General features: G+C 29.6%; 1 protein-coding gene across 1 annotated transcript in view; it reads right to left on the bottom strand.

The window, feature by feature from the left end:
* Nucleotides 1-21090, bottom strand: part of LOC111626487 (major facilitator superfamily domain-containing protein 6-like) — a 35299-nt gene extending 14209 nt beyond the window's left edge. Inside the window, exons 1-5 of the mRNA XM_023369866.1 lie at nucleotides 20902-21090; nucleotides 18987-19264; nucleotides 16871-18299; nucleotides 13794-14063; nucleotides 7163-7259 (exon numbers count right to left, since the gene is read on the bottom strand). Of these exons, the coding sequence (XP_023225634.1) occupies nucleotides 7163-7259; nucleotides 13794-14063; nucleotides 16871-18091 (1588 nt within the window). The 5' untranslated portion in view covers nucleotides 18092-18299; nucleotides 18987-19264; nucleotides 20902-21090. The remainder of the gene's footprint in view (nucleotides 1-7162; nucleotides 7260-13793; nucleotides 14064-16870; nucleotides 18300-18986; nucleotides 19265-20901) is intronic.
* Between the last annotated feature and the right edge of the window lie 1737 nt (nucleotides 21091-22827).

Raw genomic sequence — 22827 nt, 5'->3', positions numbered from 1 at the left:
TTACTACTGGTAAAATGTGAAATACTAAAAATACTTTTTAATTAGTTCCTAAAGAAATCTCTTAGAAAACGGACACTTCGATAAATTTATATATCAAAAAGATATTCATCTATAAAGGCCATTTCACAGCAAAGGTTTATGCGTACCGCACGCGACGTGCTCTACACTTTGAGAAAATATATATTATTCATTTAAACGAATATATTCACATGTCAAGAGAGCTGTACCTTCTATATAACATACGCCGGGCTCGATGTGTTTTTGCTATTAAACAAAAAAAAATTACGAAATATCGCGCAGTATTTGACTGACTTTGCATTTGTAAAAAAACATCTTAGCCTTTATATTTTATTTTGAGTGGTTTATATATTTTGCGAAAAAATGAATCTAAGCAACGTATGAGCCACTCTAAAAACAAATGATCTTTTCAATGTGAGTGTATTGATTGATCGGTTTCAGATACTGGCACGCAACACTGCCAATCAAGGAATGTGCCTTCAGGAAGGTCTTTTAAAAAAAACTGGCCCCTTTTCGGGAGTTATCGACGTGAAGAAAACCTGGAAAACTTCACTAACAGGCCCGTCGACTCGAGCGCTAACCCGAGCCAACCACCAATGTTTAGGGATCAAATCCGCTTAGCCACTAGTGTAGTATGGAGAAGACGAACCTGTGAGAATTTATACGTTTTACATCTCGAATATTTTTCTTTGAATATAATTTTTTTTTTTTTTTACTAATTTAACTAATTAATTTTTTGATTGTCTTCTTATTGGTTGCGAATTATTTATGAATATTTATTATTGCTTCTATAACATAATTTGGCCTTAATGGTTTGGTTTTATTCGTTTTAGGGCAACGCGATCCATGAGCGAGTTGCCGAGAGGAATGCCTCCCGGAAAGTCTTTTATGGGCAACTGGCCCTCATTTAGGTATTACAAACGTAAAAAAAAACCGGAAAAGTTTCACGTAGCCAATCTGTTGGTGAGGCGGGAGCCCACATTTCAGTGTTCAGTAATTTTATCCACTCGGATACTGGTGGGCTAATTTGGTCTTAAAACAGTCGATGAAAAAATAAAACGAAGATCAGAATCTAACTGCAAAAACCAAAAGAGAGAGAAAACTGTAATATATAATTAATAGGATTGTTTCAGCTTATTATTCATTGGTTTAAATTCTTGGGGCACAATTGTACGCGTCGGTTCTTGATAATCGATTTTTTCCAAAATTCACATTTTAAAACTCTACTGTTTACTTGAGTTTATTTAACCATCAGTTGGAAATTAACTAGTCACGTTGTAGCCGGGGCAGGAGAAACTATTTTACGGACCAATTTATTGTCATTCATCAAATCGTTGTGTTTTGCGTTTTTGTCGTATTTATTTATTTATTTTTCTTTAAAATGATTAAATTTAAATCAATTTTTGATAATTAAGTAATAAAAGTGGAACTATTTTGGCCGATTAAGATGTAGTATGTTTCCTTATGTACTCGAAAGTTTATCCAGGGTAAATTTATTATATCCATTTTTTCATTTTCATCATAAATTTTAGTACAACTTTTATAGATAAAAATATTCAGATACTCAGCGATATACGGGGTGAACCAAAAATAAATGGACAGCAAATGATAACGTTTATTCAGGTTACATATACAATTATATTTACTAACACAATACAATACAATTTTATCAACGCAGGTGCTCAAACTGTTGTCCATTACAATTTACACAGCTATGAAGTCTACATTTCACCATTTCACGCTTCGACAAACATTTTTGCACAAGTATCTTTGAAATGCATCTATGATGTAATTTTTCGACCATAACCAAGTTAAATATAGCCTACACCATTGTTATAGTAACACAAACTTATTCCACCTACTTTTGGTTCACCCTGTATTTCTTATAAAAGAAAACATAGTGTTTCATTTTAAAAAGAGAAAGGCCGGAGTTGGAGTCGAATTATTTATTTATCGACTCCACCACACTAGTCACAACTTTTACTAACTTTGCTCCCTTCTTCCGTCTTTATCTGATAACTTATATGCTAATAATTCTAATTTCGAACATCAATTTATGTAAACTAAAATCCACTGGACGAAACGCTAAAACATGGATTAATTTGATTTCGTCGTACATTCACAATCTTAAGGCTCATCGAAATCCATGACAACCATGACCGTGTCCTTCCCTTGTAAGTTTTATCAATGGTCTAGCAGTTAGGGCGTTAGCCTACCGCTCTAGGAGAACCTGGAAACCTCCGCACAGAAAAATCCTATAAATTTTTCAAAGGTGATCGGACCCGGATATCAGGCCCCGTCCCTCACCAATTGTGTAGTCTGGCAGAATTCATGATGGACCCGAAAAGAGACCCTGTTGCGGAAATAGCAATAAAAAGATCTAAACTAATTATAATTACATAGTAATAATAATTTAAAATATACATTTACTTGTACAAAATAATATCTTAGAAAAAAAGGTAACGGCGAAAAAACGCACAAAAAATATCGTAAATTTCAAAGGTCATATATTAAATTATGTAAATTGAAATAATAATAAAAAATTATTAAGAACATAATTATTATATCATTCAACTCGTAAAAGAATTTGAGCTATTTAATATCCATAGCAAGAAAAATGAAATGTATGTGTTAGTGAAGATTTTACAACTTTTTAAGGTCCTAAAGAAACGCGATTTAATTTGATTTTTCTAAAACCGCTTCTAGGCGCACCAAATGATATCCTAGAATATGTTTCGATCGTTTTTGTGCCGCGTGTATAATTATATATATTTATAACATTGCCGTTCAGATACTAAGATGGTAGACGTATCTACCGTTGATGGCACCTCGTCTTAGGTACAAAATTCTTAATTAATGGATGGGCTCAGTATGATTTTAAAGTGGAATATTAGTCGAAAAAGAAGTGATTGATAACAAAACATCGGAGATGTCAAGAAAATTCACTGGGGATGTTTGTGGTAACCATAGCAACTTCTTCCTACATCGATCTCTCCGATGGCCCGTTTCTGACGAGCATGAAGGAAATGATCTGTTTGATTTAATCATTTTTATATTTATATACATATATAAATGTTCGATTAGAATTTATCTTCGAAGATTTAAACTTTGAAAAACTTTAGATTAAAGAATTTATATGAACTTTTAGAAAATAAAAGATGCGACCAGGCAAACAGATTAATCCAAAATTTCATGGGGAAGGACGGTACTATGTAGAAAGATGCGAAAGATTCCAAAGACACATTATCACTGCCTTAATAAAGTATTTTGTTTAAAACACCAGATTGTTTTTCATAAATGATATTAACTGAAAGAAAATCAAGAATTCATCTTTTGGCAAACTTCTTAAGATAAAAATTCTCATTTATTTGTACGAAGTTAAAATATATTTCCTGAGAGGAGATATTAATCACACTAAAGAAAAAGTTGATTAATCTATTGTCAAACTTCGGTAAGAAAGACAAGAAACGAGTTCTTGATTTTCCTGGATCCATCTAATGTGATAACCATTCATTTATAGACATGTAATTTAGTAATGATATAATTGAAGATTTTTGATAGTAAATTAAATATTTTAAATTCTTTAATTTTATCTTCGTACACGAGATGTTAATCACACTAGGAATCTTATCTGATTTCTTCTATTTTTGCCGTCATTTCAAAAATTCCTCAATTCTTGATTTTTATTAACATTACATAATATAACGTCGGATATCAATAATTTGATCAAATAAATGTCATTTTTATAAACCTAAATTTTATAAAATTATAATAGTTATTAAACTAATTAACAAACAAGTACGACATTACTAATATTATCTTCGTCATACTCTTACCTTGGTGTGCCCTATTTGACGGATAAATTTGAAACTGAAGAAATAAGCAAAGATTTCCGAGATGTGGTTGATAACAGACGCAACACCGAAGAGTGTGGGTGTTCCTCCGAGATCCTGCAGGTGCCAAAAGAGGAAAGTGAATACCAATCCTATCCCGAATCCCATAAACCATGTAACGTAGAGAAAGGCTCCGTATCTCAAAGTGGCAAACGTTCTCAAGACGGTAAACCATTCGGGTAATTTTCTCGTCGTTTGAGCAAAAACGGTACTCTATTACATAAATAAATAAATAATTTTATTATTAAAAATAATTACATTTAGCTATTAATGATATTGTGCAGAATGCATTATTATTATACTTATGAGATATTGATTTTTCCTTATATAAAACTCTGTCGATCGATCACAATTGATTAATAGTGTTCGTGTTCTATGTGAGATTTTAAAACCATTCCTAATATTGATCTTTTCAGACATTCAGTTTAATACTATTGGTATTTAGCAAAATATAATTCTTTTAATATAAAATAATGTAATATGTAAATTAAATATTAAGAATCGTAATCTGAATAAATAAAATTTAATATCTTCTTTTGTATAAATCCACATAAAATAAAATGAAATTCCTTCAATTCCTTAAGCCTCTAATCTCCTCTTCTTTATTAAAATCTAGTTAATATCTTTCTGTCTTTGTTTCTTCCAACTGATGTTCGATAAACCTTATATTAGTTATAAAAGTAAGCTTCGTCTAATTAAATATATTGGCAAAAATTATGTAAAATTCAGTTTAATATTTTTGTTAAATAACGACTAAAATTTGTAAGATTTATTTAATATACGCTCGCCTGTACTACTTGATATTAATTTTATAAATGATATATTCGAGAAAATTAAGAAGTGCCTGCAACTACACGAAAAGTGCGATACAGCGGAGTGAAAATTCCCATTTTGATGTCGATATTGTCCTCGTTAAAACCGAGAGCAGAATGCATTAGAGAATTATCAATGAGAATGCTATTACGTGACACGATGACATCCATCATCTTTAAAGACGTTTGTCAACAGTTGCTACTTTAATGTAGATCTACCTGAAAAGTTTATTTCGTTTGTTTAATTAGAATATTTCGTTTATGTTCTCTTATCATTAAAAGAAAAAGATTCAGAAGGAAAATTTACTTCATTTTTGTAACCTACAGCTAGAAGCAAAACTATGAAACTTACTTTTACTTTATTTTTCAGTTTAACTTTTTATTTAGTAATTAGCGTGCTGATAACTTATTTAAGTACAGAAGGGTTTAGATTATTGTCATCAAAACTTTCAGATAAATATTCTAGTTTATGCAAAATTTTCAAATATAAAAATTTCTCTTTCCCATTTAATAAGTTTCAATAATTAGATAAATAATCGATAATTCTTCTTAAGCATATCTTCACGTAATTATATTACATCTGAACTATAAAAATACGAATGTTCTCTGTAGCTGTTTTATATCTTTTGCATATTCACATAAAAAAACTGATATAAAAATATACATATAAATGATAATTTAACGTTTATTATATAATAATTTTGACCCCGAGACGTCAAAAACATTGAAATGTTAACTTATNTACTGGAAAATTTGTAAACATTTTATGCATATTTTTTATACATTCATAAAGTTTAACACCTGACAAATACTGAAACAAAAAATTGTATTTTTGTTTAGTTATTCTTAAATTTAAAATAAAGGAATTAAAATTTGCTGTAAAAAATGGTTCTCTGTCTAATATAAAATTTATTTGACGTTTTTTTTAAATGATAACGTTGACTAGAAATACTCAAAGAAAATTCTCTTGTCATCTTTTTATTTTTTATCATTAGATTTAGGCAATATCAAAGAAGCAATTGAAAATAATTCATTATTATTTTAGACTTATGTATAATTCATTACAGAAGATAACGGAAGAATAAATTTCATAGCAATTAATTATTTTTATAGCATTAAAGACCGTTCAATCAAATCTAAAAATTGCAAAATTTTATAACATTAATTAAGGAAGAAAATTCTGTGAAAACTAATAAAAAATCTAAATCGGATTTTTAAAACAATTTTTATTTGATTTTCTTCTCAAATTAATGATATTTAATTCCGGTTCAGAAAATTATATTTATATAAGAGGCATTGGTAAGTATTATTAAAATGATTGATTGACTTTCAATTAGTTTAAAGAAATTTAAGTGGATTGCAGGTAATTCATTCTAAAAATTACGAATCGTTTAAAGATAATTTTCATGACGACGACGATGATAATTATATATAATACAGGGGGTCTCCGAAGCATATTTATCCGGCCCGTATTCATATTAATCGTTTTCAGACACGTTTTATCGTCATTCGAATTAGTTCAAAGAATATAAACTTTTGAAAAGTCAACTACAATTATCATAATAGATCTTGATTATTATAAAAACCCATTTAAAGAGTTTGTTAGATTTTTACAAATCTTCTCCAGGAGAAAATTTTAAGTCTTAAGATATTTTTGTTTCTACTTACTGTATCTTTGAGAAGAAACATTTTTCAAAATTTAAATACAGTATATAAAATCAAAATATCGAACAATCTAAAAAAGAGTTTAATATTGTGTACCATAACATTTATTCTCGATTCTGATGACATTCTTTCGAAAGAGAAGTCGCAAATTTTATATTGATTTATGTTCGTTGTTATTCAGAAAAAATAAAAATCTTAATCTTTAAATTTATCATTCGTACATGGCCCCTAAACTTGTCTTTCACGGATTATATGGCCCTCTTCAGAAAAAGGTTGGGGACCTCTGATGTAGTATATATATTTTTCTTTATTACCGAACCATAAAAATTTTGTGTAAACTGCTTATTATATAAATGGTTATTTTTCCAAAGCATTTGTCCGATTTTTTTTTCTCTCGATCGAATTCTTATTCGTCCTTTGTGATCAAAAGAAAGCGTTTCCCATTTTAGAATGGATCAATGAATGCGGTTACTACACTAAATTCACCTGAGTTATTTCCCACAATAAAAAAAAAAATGCGCAGAAAAGGCTTCCAATTAAACTATTACTTTGTCAGAATTTTCTAGTTTTTCTTGTAGAAAAATTTCTAGTTAAAAGATTTACAAATCTTTTCACGTTTTCTATTTTGCTATAAATTGTTTCCTCAGTCTGTAGGTCGCGTTTCAATCTTGTATCTAATCCATAAATCGATAAAGTGTAGCAAATATATAATATAAGCCTATACGCGACTTAAATCAATATAAATTAAGTGTGTAATATAATAAATCCTCTCACCTTGGACGAATTCGAAAGGTAGAACCCACCAAGGGTTCCTTAACCAAGAAATGTATAGGAATCTGCACACGTTCCCTCCTAAACCGATGCACAGAACCTAAAAATGTCGAATATATTTATAAATATATAACTAATANAAACCTTAAAATTATTATAAAGATAACCAATCCCAAAAGTATGAATCACCTGGGTATTTTATATATATATATATATATTTATTTATTTTACCATAAATGCTAAAAGCTAAACTGGAATTTTGTTATATATAAATCTGAATATCGATAGCTTATTTTATTTTACATCATTGATTCACACACATTTTGAATTTTTAAGCTATAAAAAATATTTAAAAAATTGAGAGGTGTGTGCATTATTGAGTGCGTAAAAAAGCTGAAAATAAATCCATTTCTTGATATACGTTCAGGATTAAGGATAAACTAAATAACAAATAAAAGAACTGTATACATTTTAACTTTTTTTCCTTACATTTTATATTTTTCTTCTGTTAAGTATTGTTATTGTTTATAATTATACATGGGCCTTTGTTAACTTCCGGAGGAATTTACTTTTACATAGCCCATCATTGTAGTAAAGATAAAAAGATCAAAGGCCTACAACAATAATTTACTCCTCTAAACTTTTTTTTTTTTATTGGAAATTGGATTATATTGGATTGATGGAATAGGGCAATGCAACACAGGGACGATCTGTCTCCAGAAAGGACTTTCTATTGTAAACTGGTGCCTATTTAGGCGTTACACACTTGAAGAAACCAGGAAAAATGCACTTGGTTGGTGAGATGCGAACCCGCGACCAATGCACAGTAGTTTTAACCATTCGACAAATAATAGCACCATATAAAATTACATATACAGTATATATATATATATATATCATTGTAAGTTAATCATTCTATGTTTAATTCATAGCAGTGTTTCCAAGTATTTGATTTAATACACTGCTTAGATACTAGAATCTCGTAACACCCAAGCAAAAATATATTTTGCGAGTTGCTAATTGAGAAATAATACGTTAGAACATTGACGAAATAACGATCCCTTATCATACAGGATCCGTTCGCTCGGGCTATTTTTAAGAGGTCGGATAATCATAATCCTCAAAAGTTTTAAAAGTCATTTGGATTTATAAATTAAAATCATGAAACATTTTAAATTTGTTAAAATTGACAACTAGTTTTTAAAATTTTTAAAGAAACTCCCAAAAGATGAGTGAAAAATTTTAATCCGTGATTCTAAAAATAAATATCACGAATTATAACGTATATATAATCTCGATTTTTCAGTAATTTAGAAGTTTTTTTCCCATAGAATAAAATATAAAATGTTCTGGTTTTCATAAAATTTGGACAGAGCATTTTTTGCTTTCAGATTTTTCTGTAAGCGTTACTTAATCCACAATGTTCACATGAGATAATTTCCTATTAAGAAAATATAATTAGTTTTGTTTACATTTATACAGTATTACTATTATATTATATAGAATTTTAATATATTTAAAATCAAAAAATTTTTAAGGAAAAAAATCTACAGAGCAGTATGAACAGATGCTCCAATATCTCAAGATAACGATGGTATGTAGCATTTTAAAAATAATTTTAAAGAGAATATAGTATTAAAGATTATATTTTTCTTTTCTTAATATTCCTCGGGTTCTTGTTAATTGCTTAAAATCAGTAGAGTCAAAATTTCAATTACAAATACAGTCAGCTGCAAATTTCTATAAATACAGTTGATAATAATAAAGCGACATTCGACTAACAAGGAGAGTACGCGGTCATGGTGTCACGGATTTCGATGAGCTTTAAGATTGTGAATGTACAGTACATCGAAAATAATTAATCCATGTTTCAACGTTTCGTCCAATTGACCTAGTTTATAAAAATTGATGTTCGAAATTGGGACTAAATTATCAAATATAAGTTATCAGACAAAAATATAACAAGACAGTTGCAGCAGCATAATTTTAACACGTGTTCTCAAGTTTGAAGGTTCGTGTCCACATAACATTACATTTTTGAAAATATATTTTTTAATTTTTTAATTCCTGGTATATATACGATAAACTTCCTGATGTTGCATTTATTGAAAAAGGTCAAGAATGCTATATATATTTAAGCAAAGCTCTTGAAAATAACAATAAAATGTTATTCTTCTCATTAGAGTCAATAAAAATTGTCTTACCCAATTGTGAAAGACATTTTGTCTACGCTTCCGTTACTCATTTTTAGATACAGCTTGTTGATTTTATATTTGTTTTGTGGTGGCTGTAATCGTACATCATTAACTGGAGTGTCACGACTAAACAAAGAGTACCCATTTCTGACTTACCATGACGAACGAAGATATTAAGGATTAGATTTGTAGAGAAATTTTATAGAAGTGAAATGAAGAAGAAGAAGTATTTCTGCCACATAAAGACATTACAGAAGAAGACGACGACATTGAAACGTCAAATTCCTCTCATTTATCCTATGAAAGTATCTGTTATTAGTGGCACTTCTACCAGCTATCTTATTAAAAAATATATTGTTTTATTTCTGAACATTATTCACTTTGTTTAGAAACTATAATGGAACACGTGTATCTTATCTCATTTGTGCACTAGGATATTAAAATAAAAGAACATAAAAATAAAAATTTAATAAAAAGTAATACTGTTTGAATTCAAACATCCGATCTTGAGAACAAGTATCATCACCAATGTTTGGATTCGGAATCGGTAAAATTCTTTTGACTCTGGCGACCCAACCTCGAATTTTACTACTGGTAAAATGTGAAATACTAAAAATACTTTTTAATTAGTTCCTAAAGAAATCTCTTAGAAAACGGACACTTCGATAAATTTATATATCAAAAAGATATTCATCTATAAAGGCCATTTCACAGCAAAGGTTTATGCGTACCGCACGCGACGTGCTCTACACTTTGAGAAAATATATATTATTCATTTAAACGAATATATTCACATGTCAAGAGAGCTGTACCTTCTATATAACATACGCCGGGCTCGATGTGTTTTTGCTATTAAACAAAAAAAAATTACGAAATATCGCGCAGTATTTGACTGACTTTGCATTTGTAAAAAAACATCTTAGCCTTTATATTTTATTTTGAGTGGTTTATATATTTTGCGAAAAAATGAATCTAAGCAACGTATGAGCCACTCTAAAAACAAATGATCTTTTCAATGTGAGTGTATTGATTGATCGGTTTCAGATACTGGCACGCAACACTGCCAATCAAGGAATGTGCCTTCAGGAAGGTCTTTTAAAAAAAACTGGCCCCTTTTCGGGAGTTATCGACGTGAAGAAAACCTGGAAAACTTCACTAACAGGCCCGTCGACTCGAGCGCTAACCCGAGCCAACCACCAATGTTTAGGGATCAAATCCGCTTAGCCACTAGTGTAGTATGGAGAAGACGAACCTGTGAGAATTTATACGTTTTACATCTCGAATATTTTTCTTTGAATATAATTTTTTTTTTTTTTTACTAATTTAACTAATTAATTTTTTGATTGTCTTCTTATTGGTTGCGAATTATTTATGAATATTTATTATTGCTTCTATAACATAATTTGGCCTTAATGGTTTGGTTTTATTCGTTTTAGGGCAACGCGATCCATGAGCGAGTTGCCGAGAGGAATGCCTCCCGGAAAGTCTTTTATGGGCAACTGGCCCTCATTTAGGTATTACAAACGTAAAAAAAAACCGGAAAAGTTTCACGTAGCCAATCTGTTGGTGAGGCGGGAGCCCACATTTCAGTGTTCAGTAATTTTATCCACTCGGATACTGGTGGGCTAATTTGGTCTTAAAACAGTCGATGAAAAAATAAAACGAAGATCAGAATCTAACTGCAAAAACCAAAAGAGAGAGAAAACTGTAATATATAATTAATAGGATTGTTTCAGCTTATTATTCATTGGTTTAAATTCTTGGGGCACAATTGTACGCGTCGGTTCTTGATAATCGATTTTTTCCAAAATTCACATTTTAAAACTCTACTGTTTACTTGAGTTTATTTAACCATCAGTTGGAAATTAACTAGTCACGTTGTAGCCGGGGCAGGAGAAACTATTTTACGGACCAATTTATTGTCATTCATCAAATCGTTGTGTTTTGCGTTTTTGTCGTATTTATTTATTTATTTTTCTTTAAAATGATTAAATTTAAATCAATTTTTGATAATTAAGTAATAAAAGTGGAACTATTTTGGCCGATTAAGATGTAGTATGTTTCCTTATGTACTCGAAAGTTTATCCAGGGTAAATTTATTATATCCATTTTTTCATTTTCATCATAAATTTTAGTACAACTTTTATAGATAAAAATATTCAGATACTCAGCGATATACGGGGTGAACCAAAAATAAATGGACAGCAAATGATAACGTTTATTCAGGTTACATATACAATTATATTTACTAACACAATACAATACAATTTTATCAACGCAGGTGCTCAAACTGTTGTCCATTACAATTTACACAGCTATGAAGTCTACATTTCACCATTTCACGCTTCGACAAACATTTTTGCACAAGTATCTTTGAAATGCATCTATGATGTAATTTTTCGACCATAACCAAGTTAAATATAGCCTACACCATTGTTATAGTAACACAAACTTATTCCACCTACTTTTGGTTCACCCTGTATTTCTTATAAAAGAAAACATAGTGTTTCATTTTAAAAAGAGAAAGGCCGGAGTTGGAGTCGAATTATTTATTTATCGACTCCACCACACTAGTCACAACTTTTACTAACTTTGCTCCCTTCTTCCGTCTTTATCTGATAACTTATATGCTAATAATTCTAATTTCGAACATCAATTTATGTAAACTAAAATCCACTGGACGAAACGCTAAAACATGGATTAATTTGATTTCGTCGTACATTCACAATCTTAAGGCTCATCGAAATCCATGACAACCATGACCGTGTCCTTCCCTTGTAAGTTTTATCAATGGTCTAGCAGTTAGGGCGTTAGCCTACCGCTCTAGGAGAACCTGGAAACCTCCGCACAGAAAAATCCTATAAATTTTTCAAAGGTGATCGGACCCGGATATCAGGCCCCGTCCCTCACCAATTGTGTAGTCTGGCAGAATTCATGATGGACCCGAAAAGAGACCCTGTTGCGGAAATAGCAATAAAAAGATCTAAACTAATTATAATTACATAGTAATAATAATTTAAAATATACATTTACTTGTACAAAATAATATCTTAGAAAAAAAGGTAACGGCGAAAAAACGCACAAAAAATATCGTAAATTTCAAAGGTCATATATTAAATTATGTAAATTGAAATAATAATAAAAAATTATTAAGAACATAATTATTATATCATTCAACTCGTAAAAGAATTTGAGCTATTTAATATCCATAGCAAGAAAAATGAAATGTATGTGTTAGTGAAGATTTTACAACTTTTTAAGGTCCTAAAGAAACGCGATTTAATTTGATTTTTCTAAAACCGCTTCTAGGCGCACCAAATGATATCCTAGAATATGTTTCGATCGTTTTTGTGCCGCGTGTATAATTATATATATTTATAACATTGCCGTTCAGATACTAAGATGGTAGACGTATCTACCGTTGATGGCACCTCGTCTTAGGTACAAAATTCTTAATTAATGGATGGGCTCAGTATGATTTTAAAGTGGAATATTAGTCGAAAAAGAAGTGATTGATAACAAAACATCGGAGATGTCAAGAAAATTCACTGGGGATGTTTGTGGTAACCATAGCAACTTCTTCCTACATCGATCTCTCCGATGGCCCGTTTCTGACGAGCATGAAGGAAATGATCTGTTTGATTTAATCATTTTTATATTTATATACATATATAAATGTTCGATTAGAATTTATCTTCGAAGATTTAAACTTTGAAAAACTTTAGATTAAAGAATTTATATGAACTTTTAGAAAATAAAAGATGCGACCAGGCAAACAGATTAATCCAAAATTTCATGGGGAAGGACGGTACTATGTAGAAAGATGCGAAAGATTCCAAAGACACATTATCACTGCCTTAATAAAGTATTTTGTTTAAAACACCAGATTGTTTTTCATAAATGATATTAACTGAAAGAAAATCAAGAATTCATCTTTTGGCAAACTTCTTAAGATAAAAATTCTCATTTATTTGTACGAAGTTAAAATATATTTCCTGAGAGGAGATATTAATCACACTAAAGAAAAAGTTGATTAATCTATTGTCAAACTTCGGTAAGAAAGACAAGAAACGAGTTCTTGATTTTCCTGGATCCATCTAATGTGATAACCATTCATTTATAGACATGTAATTTAGTAATGATATAATTGAAGATTTTTGATAGTAAATTAAATATTTTAAATTCTTTAATTTTATCTTCGTACACGAGATGTTAATCACACTAGGAATCTTATCTGATTTCTTCTATTTTTGCCGTCATTTCAAAAATTCCTCAATTCTTGATTTTTATTAACATTACATAATATAACGTCGGATATCAATAATTTGATCAAATAAATGTCATTTTTATAAACCTAAATTTTATAAAATTATAATAGTTATTAAACTAATTAACAAACAAGTACGACATTACTAATATTATCTTCGTCATACTCTTACCTTGGTGTGCCCTATTTGACGGATAAATTTGAAACTGAAGAAATAAGCAAAGATTTCCGAGATGTGGTTGATAACAGACGCAACACCGAAGAGTGTGGGTGTTCCTCCGAGATCCTGCAGGTGCCAAAAGAGGAAAGTGAATACCAATCCTATCCCGAATCCCATAAACCATGTAACGTAGAGAAAGGCTCCGTATCTCAAAGTGGCAAACGTTCTCAAGACGGTAAACCATTCGGGTAATTTTCTCGTCGTTTGAGCAAAAACGGTACTCTATTACATAAATAAATAAATAATTTTATTATTAAAAATAATTACATTTAGCTATTAATGATATTGTGCAGAATGCATTATTATTATACTTATGAGATATTGATTTTTCCTTATATAAAACTCTGTCGATCGATCACAATTGATTAATAGTGTTCGTGTTCTATGTGAGATTTTAAAACCATTCCTAATATTGATCTTTTCAGACATTCAGTTTAATACTATTGGTATTTAGCAAAATATAATTCTTTTAATATAAAATAATGTAATATGTAAATTAAATATTAAGAATCGTAATCTGAATAAATAAAATTTAATATCTTCTTTTGTATAAATCCACATAAAATAAAATGAAATTCCTTCAATTCCTTAAGCCTCTAATCTCCTCTTCTTTATTAAAATCTAGTTAATATCTTTCTGTCTTTGTTTCTTCCAACTGATGTTCGATAAACCTTATATTAGTTATAAAAGTAAGCTTCGTCTAATTAAATATATTGGCAAAAATTATGTAAAATTCAGTTTAATATTTTTGTTAAATAACGACTAAAATTTGTAAGATTTATTTAATATACGCTCGCCTGTACTACTTGATATTAATTTTATAAATGATATATTCGAGAAAATTAAGAAGTGCCTGCAACTACACGAAAAGTGCGATACAGCGGAGTGAAAATTCCCATTTTGATGTCGATATTGTCCTCGTTAAAACCGAGAGCAGAATGCATTAGAGAATTATCAATGAGAATGCTATTACGTGACACGATGACATCCATCATCTTTAAAGACGTTTGTCAACAGTTGCTACTTTAATGTAGATCTACCTGAAAAGTTTATTTCGTTTGTTTAATTAGAATATTTCGTTTATGTTCTCTTATCATTAAAAGAAAAAGATTCAGAAGGAAAATTTACTTCATTTTTGTAACCTACAGCTAGAAGCAAAACTATGAAACTTACTTTTACTTTATTTTTCAGTTTAACTTTTTATTTAGTAATTAGCGTGCTGATAACTTATTTAAGTACAGAAGGGTTTAGATTATTGTCATCAAAACTTTCAGATAAATATTCTAGTTTATGCAAAATTTTCAAATATAAAAATTTCTCTTTCCCATTTAATAAGTTTCAATAATTAGATAAATAATCGATAATTCTTCTTAAGCATATCTTCACGTAATTATATTACATCTGAACTATAAAAATACGAATGTTCTCTGTAGCTGTTTTATATCTTTTGCATATTTACATAAAAAAACTGATATAAAAATATACATATAAATGATAATTTAACGTTTATTATATAATAATTTTGACCCCGAGACGTCAAAAACATTGAAATGTTAACTTATACAGTACTCTTTTATTCACCTGTTCAAAGTTTTACTGTATGATTCAATTAACATGCTGTAGAGTATGATTTACAGGAGTAGAACTCGAAAATATTGCTAATGTTATAATAAATACAAAATTTTTATATTGAGATGTTAAAAATTAAAATATTTATCATTCGAAATCTTTAATAAATATAAAAAGTGGAAGTACAATGATTTAATAAATCAAATTTGATTATTATAAATAATTTTTTATTTCATAAATTTAAATGGTATATTAATTTATTTGTGTTTATTATTTGCTCTACCGTTGATTGGATATTATATTGTTAGTTTTAATTAAATGCAATATTTCATTTCATAAAACACAAAAGTTTTGAAAGATTTAACGACAAATTTTCAGAAAAGATTTATCTATCTTGCGTGCTTCACTAAACGAATACCGCCACTCCATTTTATTTATTTTCATAAAACAAATTATATGAAAAATGGAAGAGTTTTATCACGGAATACATTACATAAAATTTTAAAATATTGTATTTTTAAAATTTAATCCTTACCTTAGCCGTTCCAGGTCCTTTAGATGCATCTGTTCCTTCCGATTTTACAGCTCCGTCCATAACAATTTGAGGATTTCCTTGATTAGGCCCATTCTGCATGACTTTCATGGGAATGTTATCGTCGATGGAATCATAATCGAAACGAAATTGCGTTGCGGCAATGAAAGCGCATCCCATCAAAACAGAAAAAGTGGCGAAACAAATCGTATAATTTCTCTCTTTTTCGTGAGGTCCGCACGGATGATCTATGAATGTAGTAGAATGATCAAGTGCAATTCCGACGAAAAACATGGCCAGACCCCATCCCAAAGAACCGAACATTCTCTGCTNGAATAATTTATTTTGTTGTTTTCGTAGTGTACATGTTTTGTATCGTTTGAGTCTACGTGCTTTGGCTGCGAGTTTTTGTTTTAGTGTATCGATGTATTCTGTAATGTGTGTGTTGTGATGTTCGTGTTTTGTGTGTGTTTTGATTTTCTTGAAAATGTTTTTGAGTTGTTTCTTTAATTTGGGTGTTATGTTGTTTTTAGTGTATTGTGTCAGCCTGCCTAATTGCTGTCTAATGTCATTTATTTGTGTCTAATGTCATTTATTTGTGTTAATGTCATTTATTTGTGTTAATGTCATTTATTTGTGTCTATATTAATTTATTTGTGTTTATTATTTGCTCTACCGTTGATTGGATATTATATTGTTAGTTTTAATTAAATGCAATATTTCATTTCATAAAACACAAAAGTTTTGAAAGATTTAACGACAAATTTTCAGAAAAGATTTATCTATCTTGCGTGCTTCACTAAACGAATACCGCCACTCCATTTTATTTATTTTCATAAAACAAATTATATGAAAAATGGAAGAGTTTTATCACGGAATACATTACATAAAATTTTAAAATATTGTATTTTTAAAATTTAATCCTTACCTTAGCCGTTCCAGGTCCTTTAGATGCATCTGTTCCTTCCGATTTTACAGCTCCGTCCATAACAATTTGAGGATTTCCTTGATTAGGCCCATTCTGCATGACTTTCATGGGAATGTTATCGTCGATGGAATCATAATCGAAACGAAATTGCGTTGCGGCAATGAAAGCGCATCCCATCAAAACAGAAAAAGTGGCGAAACAAATCGTATAATTTCTCTCTTTTTCGTGAGGTCCGCACGGATGATCTATGAATGTAGTAGAATGATCAAGTGCAATTCCGACGAAAAACATGGCCAGACCCCATCCCAAAGAACCGAACATTCTCTGCTTTCCATAGCTATCGGTATTATCTCCGAGAAAAGAAAGAGTAGCTGAATCCGCTAAAGTAATGGATGGCGCGCTGAAGAATTCTCCCAAAATAACTAGAAGAAGAAGCAAGAAGAACACCTCTTGGATATCTTCCCATCTATAAACAATAGAACTAAAAGGTGGTGAAATATACGACGTGTGATGTTCCTTGTCATAATTGAGTGTATACTCGACAGAATTGGGAGACTTCCCTATGACATAATTGGGAGGAGAAGAATGACGATTGTATTTTTCCTTTTGCCTTCTGTATCGTTGATAAAGCTCTACGGTATCATCATCTTCCGTTTTATTTTCGTCATTCGTTTCGATAACGACATCGTTGAGAGCAAAAAATTCGTCGAAGTTGGCGCTTCGTTTTGATCTTTCGGCATCCGGATGATACAAAATGTGATGAGTGGTGTTAAAAGTCACGCAGGATGATGCCGGGGGATGAATAAATGCCAGAGCCAAAGTAAAAACTATCCAGGATGCGAGAGAAAGCAACAGCATCATTTTACCCTTTCTGAAACGGTCGGCCATATTGCCCCAAAGAGGAGCACTAAGAAATTCGACAAAAGGACGTATACCGATGAGAATACCACTCTGAGTGGCATTCATTCCCAACTGTTTAAAATACACGGCCAATAAAGGAAACAGAGAACCGAAAGCCGAAAAGAAAAAGAAGTAAAACGTCTTAGATATCAGCAAATCCTGATTGACAGACGTACAGAGATTGTCAATGATATCTTTTTTATTATAACCGGTTTGTTTCTTTCCAGCTTCGACATCTTGTGCCTGTTGGTTTTCGTACTTATCGACCACCGCTCCGTACCCGTTATTATATTCTTCTTCTAAACCTTTCATTTCCACCATTTTCTTTTTCGATTTTTAGTTTCTTTTCATTCCTCAGCTTGGGCAACAAGATCTATGCGTACGAATAACTAGAACGGAAATGCTTGACGTCACAACTTTCTTTATTTCGGATCGGTTGTTCCACCTCCAAGGCACTGACAGAAAACGTTGGGACGTTTTCTCCATACAGAATCCAATTTCGGGATAAGAACCCTTTCAATTAGAACTTCTGAAATGAAAATATTTAGAAAAATAACATTGTTTTCTTTCTAAAAAGAATCATTTTTAACTTTAAAACATGCTTAAATTAATATAAAAACATCTAAATCACAGAAGATAGTCTACTCTATCAGATGTTTCCAGAGAATATTTCATTATGGTTAAGCTCATTTTAAGTATTTTTTTAAGATTATTTGTAATGTCAAGTTTCATATAAAAGTGACAATTATATGTTAAATTTCCACTGACATATATTTTCTCCAGAAATTATATGATATTTATATCGTGAAATATCAGAATCGAAGGTTATTAACTAATTTATTTAATGGATTAATTGAAAATACGTCACAGATGATCGGGTATCCGATGTTTGAATCGATATTTCATCTCTTTACGCATCACAGTTACATATAAAGGTCACGGTTATAATAGTTTCACTTTCTTATTGGAAAAATTGCGTGAAAAATTTCAACTCTTCTAAATAAATTTTGATATTATTCTATTTTTTCCACCTCCAATAAATGGTAGGATCGCGTTAAGTGTCGCGATTGTCGTCGTAAGAACGTGTACTTAATGCTTGTAGGGTTTCGTAAAAATCTAAATGTGCATTAATTCGGGTGGTCTACACATTCTTAAACGTCTTTTACCTTATTTATCGGCGTTAAGTGATGATAATTAGACACGTTGACTCTCTTACCTTTCCGTCTTGATCCAAACGAGCAACCGCATCACACCCACCTCCCGACGACGTGCCCTTACGTCATATAATAGAGTAAACTACAATCCTGTCGATTATTACTCATTAAATGTCAGAATAATACGTAAACATAAAAGACAATTATTGAATAATTTTTATTTTTTCGTCTAAAAATTTTTATATCAAAATATTCTGTTTTCTCGTAAGATGACCGATTGACGAAGCTTCTTCCCTCCGCGTCTTTATGGCGCCCTCTCGTGGAAATGTAAGTAATTATACTGTAAAATTAAATGATAAATAAATAAAAATATAAAATTTTTTCCTTTCTAAATTAATATATTTGAATAAAAATTACTATTAATTTTTTAATTAAATAATTGTAAAAAAATTTTGACTGTTTAATACTTGAGAAATTTCTTAAGGTTAATGATGCGTGTGTAGCATATGTCAGTCGGTAATTACCCTCGTTTTATCTAATATTCTTTAGATTAAATGTGTTTTTTCTTAAGGAAATTGCGATAGAAATGTAAAAAAAAACTAAAATAGAGATCTTATATTTTTTATTTCATCGCTTGTTTTGATACTGTATTTGTATAGATTTAAGGAAGCGATTTCTTTTAATACTCGTCGTTAGATAATGTTCTCTTAGCTTATATGGAACGACGATGTAGCAAACTTAGTGAACAATTTTATCAATGTAATCGCGATTTATTCGTTATTGTTTTTAAAACATGGCAGAAATTCAAATGCCTCCTTTAATCTTATATACATTATCACTATCTGTACAGTTTATAACTTATTTAATTTAGATTTTAATAACAACTTTCTGATTACAATTTTTTTAAAATTGTATCCAAGTTAATGACACCGAAAATGGTTTGAAATTATTATTATCTTAGAGAAAGGTTTATGAGAACTTATATTTGTAATTGAAATTGAAGTATTCGTATAATATAATTAGTATTGTACAAGATTTGAGAAAAATTAAGCAAATGAGAGAATTTAATGTGACGGAATAGTTCATATCTATGACCTTTAATGGAACTTTTGCAAAATTTGAAGAATTTACGATAAAATTTAATTAATATATAATATATGTTTACAATACATATAAATATATAACTAAATATTAAATATAAATGATAAGAATTGCTTTTTAAATATTAATTAATAAGTTTACAAGGTATACATCTAACTCATTTCTCAGATCAAATAATTTTTCAAAATACAGTCTTAAATGTTTTTCTTTGTTTATTTTCGATCAGTTTGACCTCATCATTTGATTGCAAATAAAATTATCTCTTTCTATCTGATTGAAAATCCTTCTTTCCAAATTATTTTTGTCTTCCTTTGACATCAAATGGATATAGTTCTTATGTTTTCTTGAGAAAACAAGCACTATTTATATTCATATAAAATAAATATCAATAAAATTGATGTAACAATTTAAATTTCTGTGATTTTATTGTATGTAAATTTTAATCATTTTAAATTACGTTTTGTTCTTCTTTTTCTTTCATAAATCGTACAAGATTTCTTTATAAAGTTTTACATATTTTAAGTTAGTACATAGAAATAATCTATTTTTAATAAACAGAGTAGGCTTATCAAGAAAAAGATTATTATCTTTTTCTTGTTACTCTATTCATTATATGTACTGTATGTTGCATCTTTTCTGTTTTATTAATTATAGACGGTTTGTAAATAGTTTAAATTACTTTTTAAGAGAAAATTTCGTAATAGTTTTAATTCTTAAAATGTATTTTGATCTTAAAGCTTTCGAAATTCTTTATAGATTTTAAGACGCACATAAACTATAGTCAAACTATTTGTGGTATGTAATAATAAATTATTATTTTTTATTGTAACATTCTATATTATATTTTTAAAGTTGAATATTCGTTTGTAAACATACTTTTTAATTTTCATTTCATAAGATTTTTTTCCACTCTTTTGTAGAGACATTGGATGAATGCGTAATCATGCCAGATGATCGCAGATTTGAATGATGAACGTAAAATAATAATTTACACTTCAGTCATGTGTCACACGTGACTTGAATGCAATCCAAATTAAAGATCTCGAAAAAGAAGATCTGGAAGATCTAGAAAAATTAAAATAGAAATATATTTTATGAAATCAAGTTATTAAATATATTTCTATTTGAATATTATTCATTAAAAATTTTAGTTTATGATACGTATAATTAAAATTTATGTAAAAACATTAAAGAAATACAATAAGTGAATTCGAAATGACTATACAAAACAAATACAAAATAAATATTGAATTACTTTACAATTTATATTTACAAAAGATTAATAGTGATATCGAGCAAAATAAGTAAATATTATTCTCTTTCCTTTAATAACCTACAACTAATCAAATATTAAATGAATAGCATCAAAAGTCGACAGTTAACTTTATTACTTAAACTATCTTTAAACAAAATTCTAGAGAAAAACGAAAGTATTAACTTTTATTATTAATGTTGTTATTTAATATTTAAAATTAGAATTTTTTATATTAATTTAACTGTTTGACGGAAAATGAATATAAAAAAAATTGAAAAATATTTTATGAAGTGAATATCGTGAAATTTATTTATTAAAATTAAACATAAATTTCATTCCTAAATATTTTAAAAATCTTTAAAAATAAAATTATTTCAAAATATCACTTATGGTAGCTGCTATTTCGTTGTGAATTTGTCTCTTTAATCCGATCCAATCAGTTCGGTAGACTATCGTATACAGCTTTCAGGCTAGGTACTTCTTTTATTGGTTTGACAAATGCATTTCGGACTTATTTGTGTTTTAAGTCCCTCTTCAGTTCAAACTAAGGTTCTGTTTTTTAAAAACCTCCGGTGTATAACTCCGGTGTAATAACAGTTTTTTTGTACAAAATTTTCAAAAATATTATTTTCACTGACAAAATGTTAATGTTTGATTAAAATTCTTATTTTGCAGTGTAGAAACATGTAAATCCATGTTATTTTTAATAAAACATTTGTCACTTAATGCAGAAAATTTGGGTTTCACTTTAATTTTTTCGTGTCTGTATAAATTTGAAACGCACCTTAAATACACTTTTTTACATGGTTCAGATTCTGAAAATCTTCCCAAACATATCAGATGCTTAACAGAGGCTGAGTGGAAAACACCACTGAACACAGAGTTGATCGCCTGTTGGCCTCATTAATGAGCTGGCCATGTGGAGTTTTTCGGTTTTCTTCAAGTGTCAAATATCTAAATAGGGACCAGTTTTCCATAGAAGTCCTTCTGGGAGGCATCCGCTTAGCAGATCGCCCATGTGTTGTGTTGCTTTATCCCAGTAATCTAATCCAAACAAATTAAGTCAATAGCAATCGTCTCCTTCCGTGGTTTATTATTGTGCTGTATCTTATACTGCACGTGATTTGTAAGAATTTTCTTTTCTTTTTTATTGCCCTTCTATGCTTGAATTTTATGAATATCAAGTGCTCGTTTTGCAGTGGTGTTTTTTCTCCATTGTGCTTATTATTGCTGCTAATAGATTTTTTACTGGTGTGTCAGCCACAATCATAGTTTTTCCTTTTCTTGTGAATGACTTTCCCTGATGCCTTTGGATATGATCTAATGTTAAATGAACTAATATTTACGGAGGTTAATGATGTCCCTTGACCTGTTGTATGTAGGTCTATAGTAGATCTACCACGTTCTCTGATGATTCTTCACTTGTTGATTCTTGATTTACAAGACTGTGGTCAACGGACTGTGACTGGCGGAAAGTCCAATATTTCTCGGAGTGACTGTCAATGTAACATTGGAAGGAAATTTGGTTAGTTTTCCTTGCATATACG

This window comes from Centruroides sculpturatus, unplaced genomic scaffold (genome assembly GCF_000671375.1).
Source record: "Centruroides sculpturatus isolate CEXI.00-Female unplaced genomic scaffold, Cexi_2.0 scaffold318, whole genome shotgun sequence".
NCBI lineage: Eukaryota > Metazoa > Arthropoda > Arachnida > Scorpiones > Buthidae > Centruroides > Centruroides sculpturatus.
The sequence above is the reverse complement of the archived record's forward strand: the minus strand, read 5'-3'. Positions and strand labels throughout refer to the sequence as shown.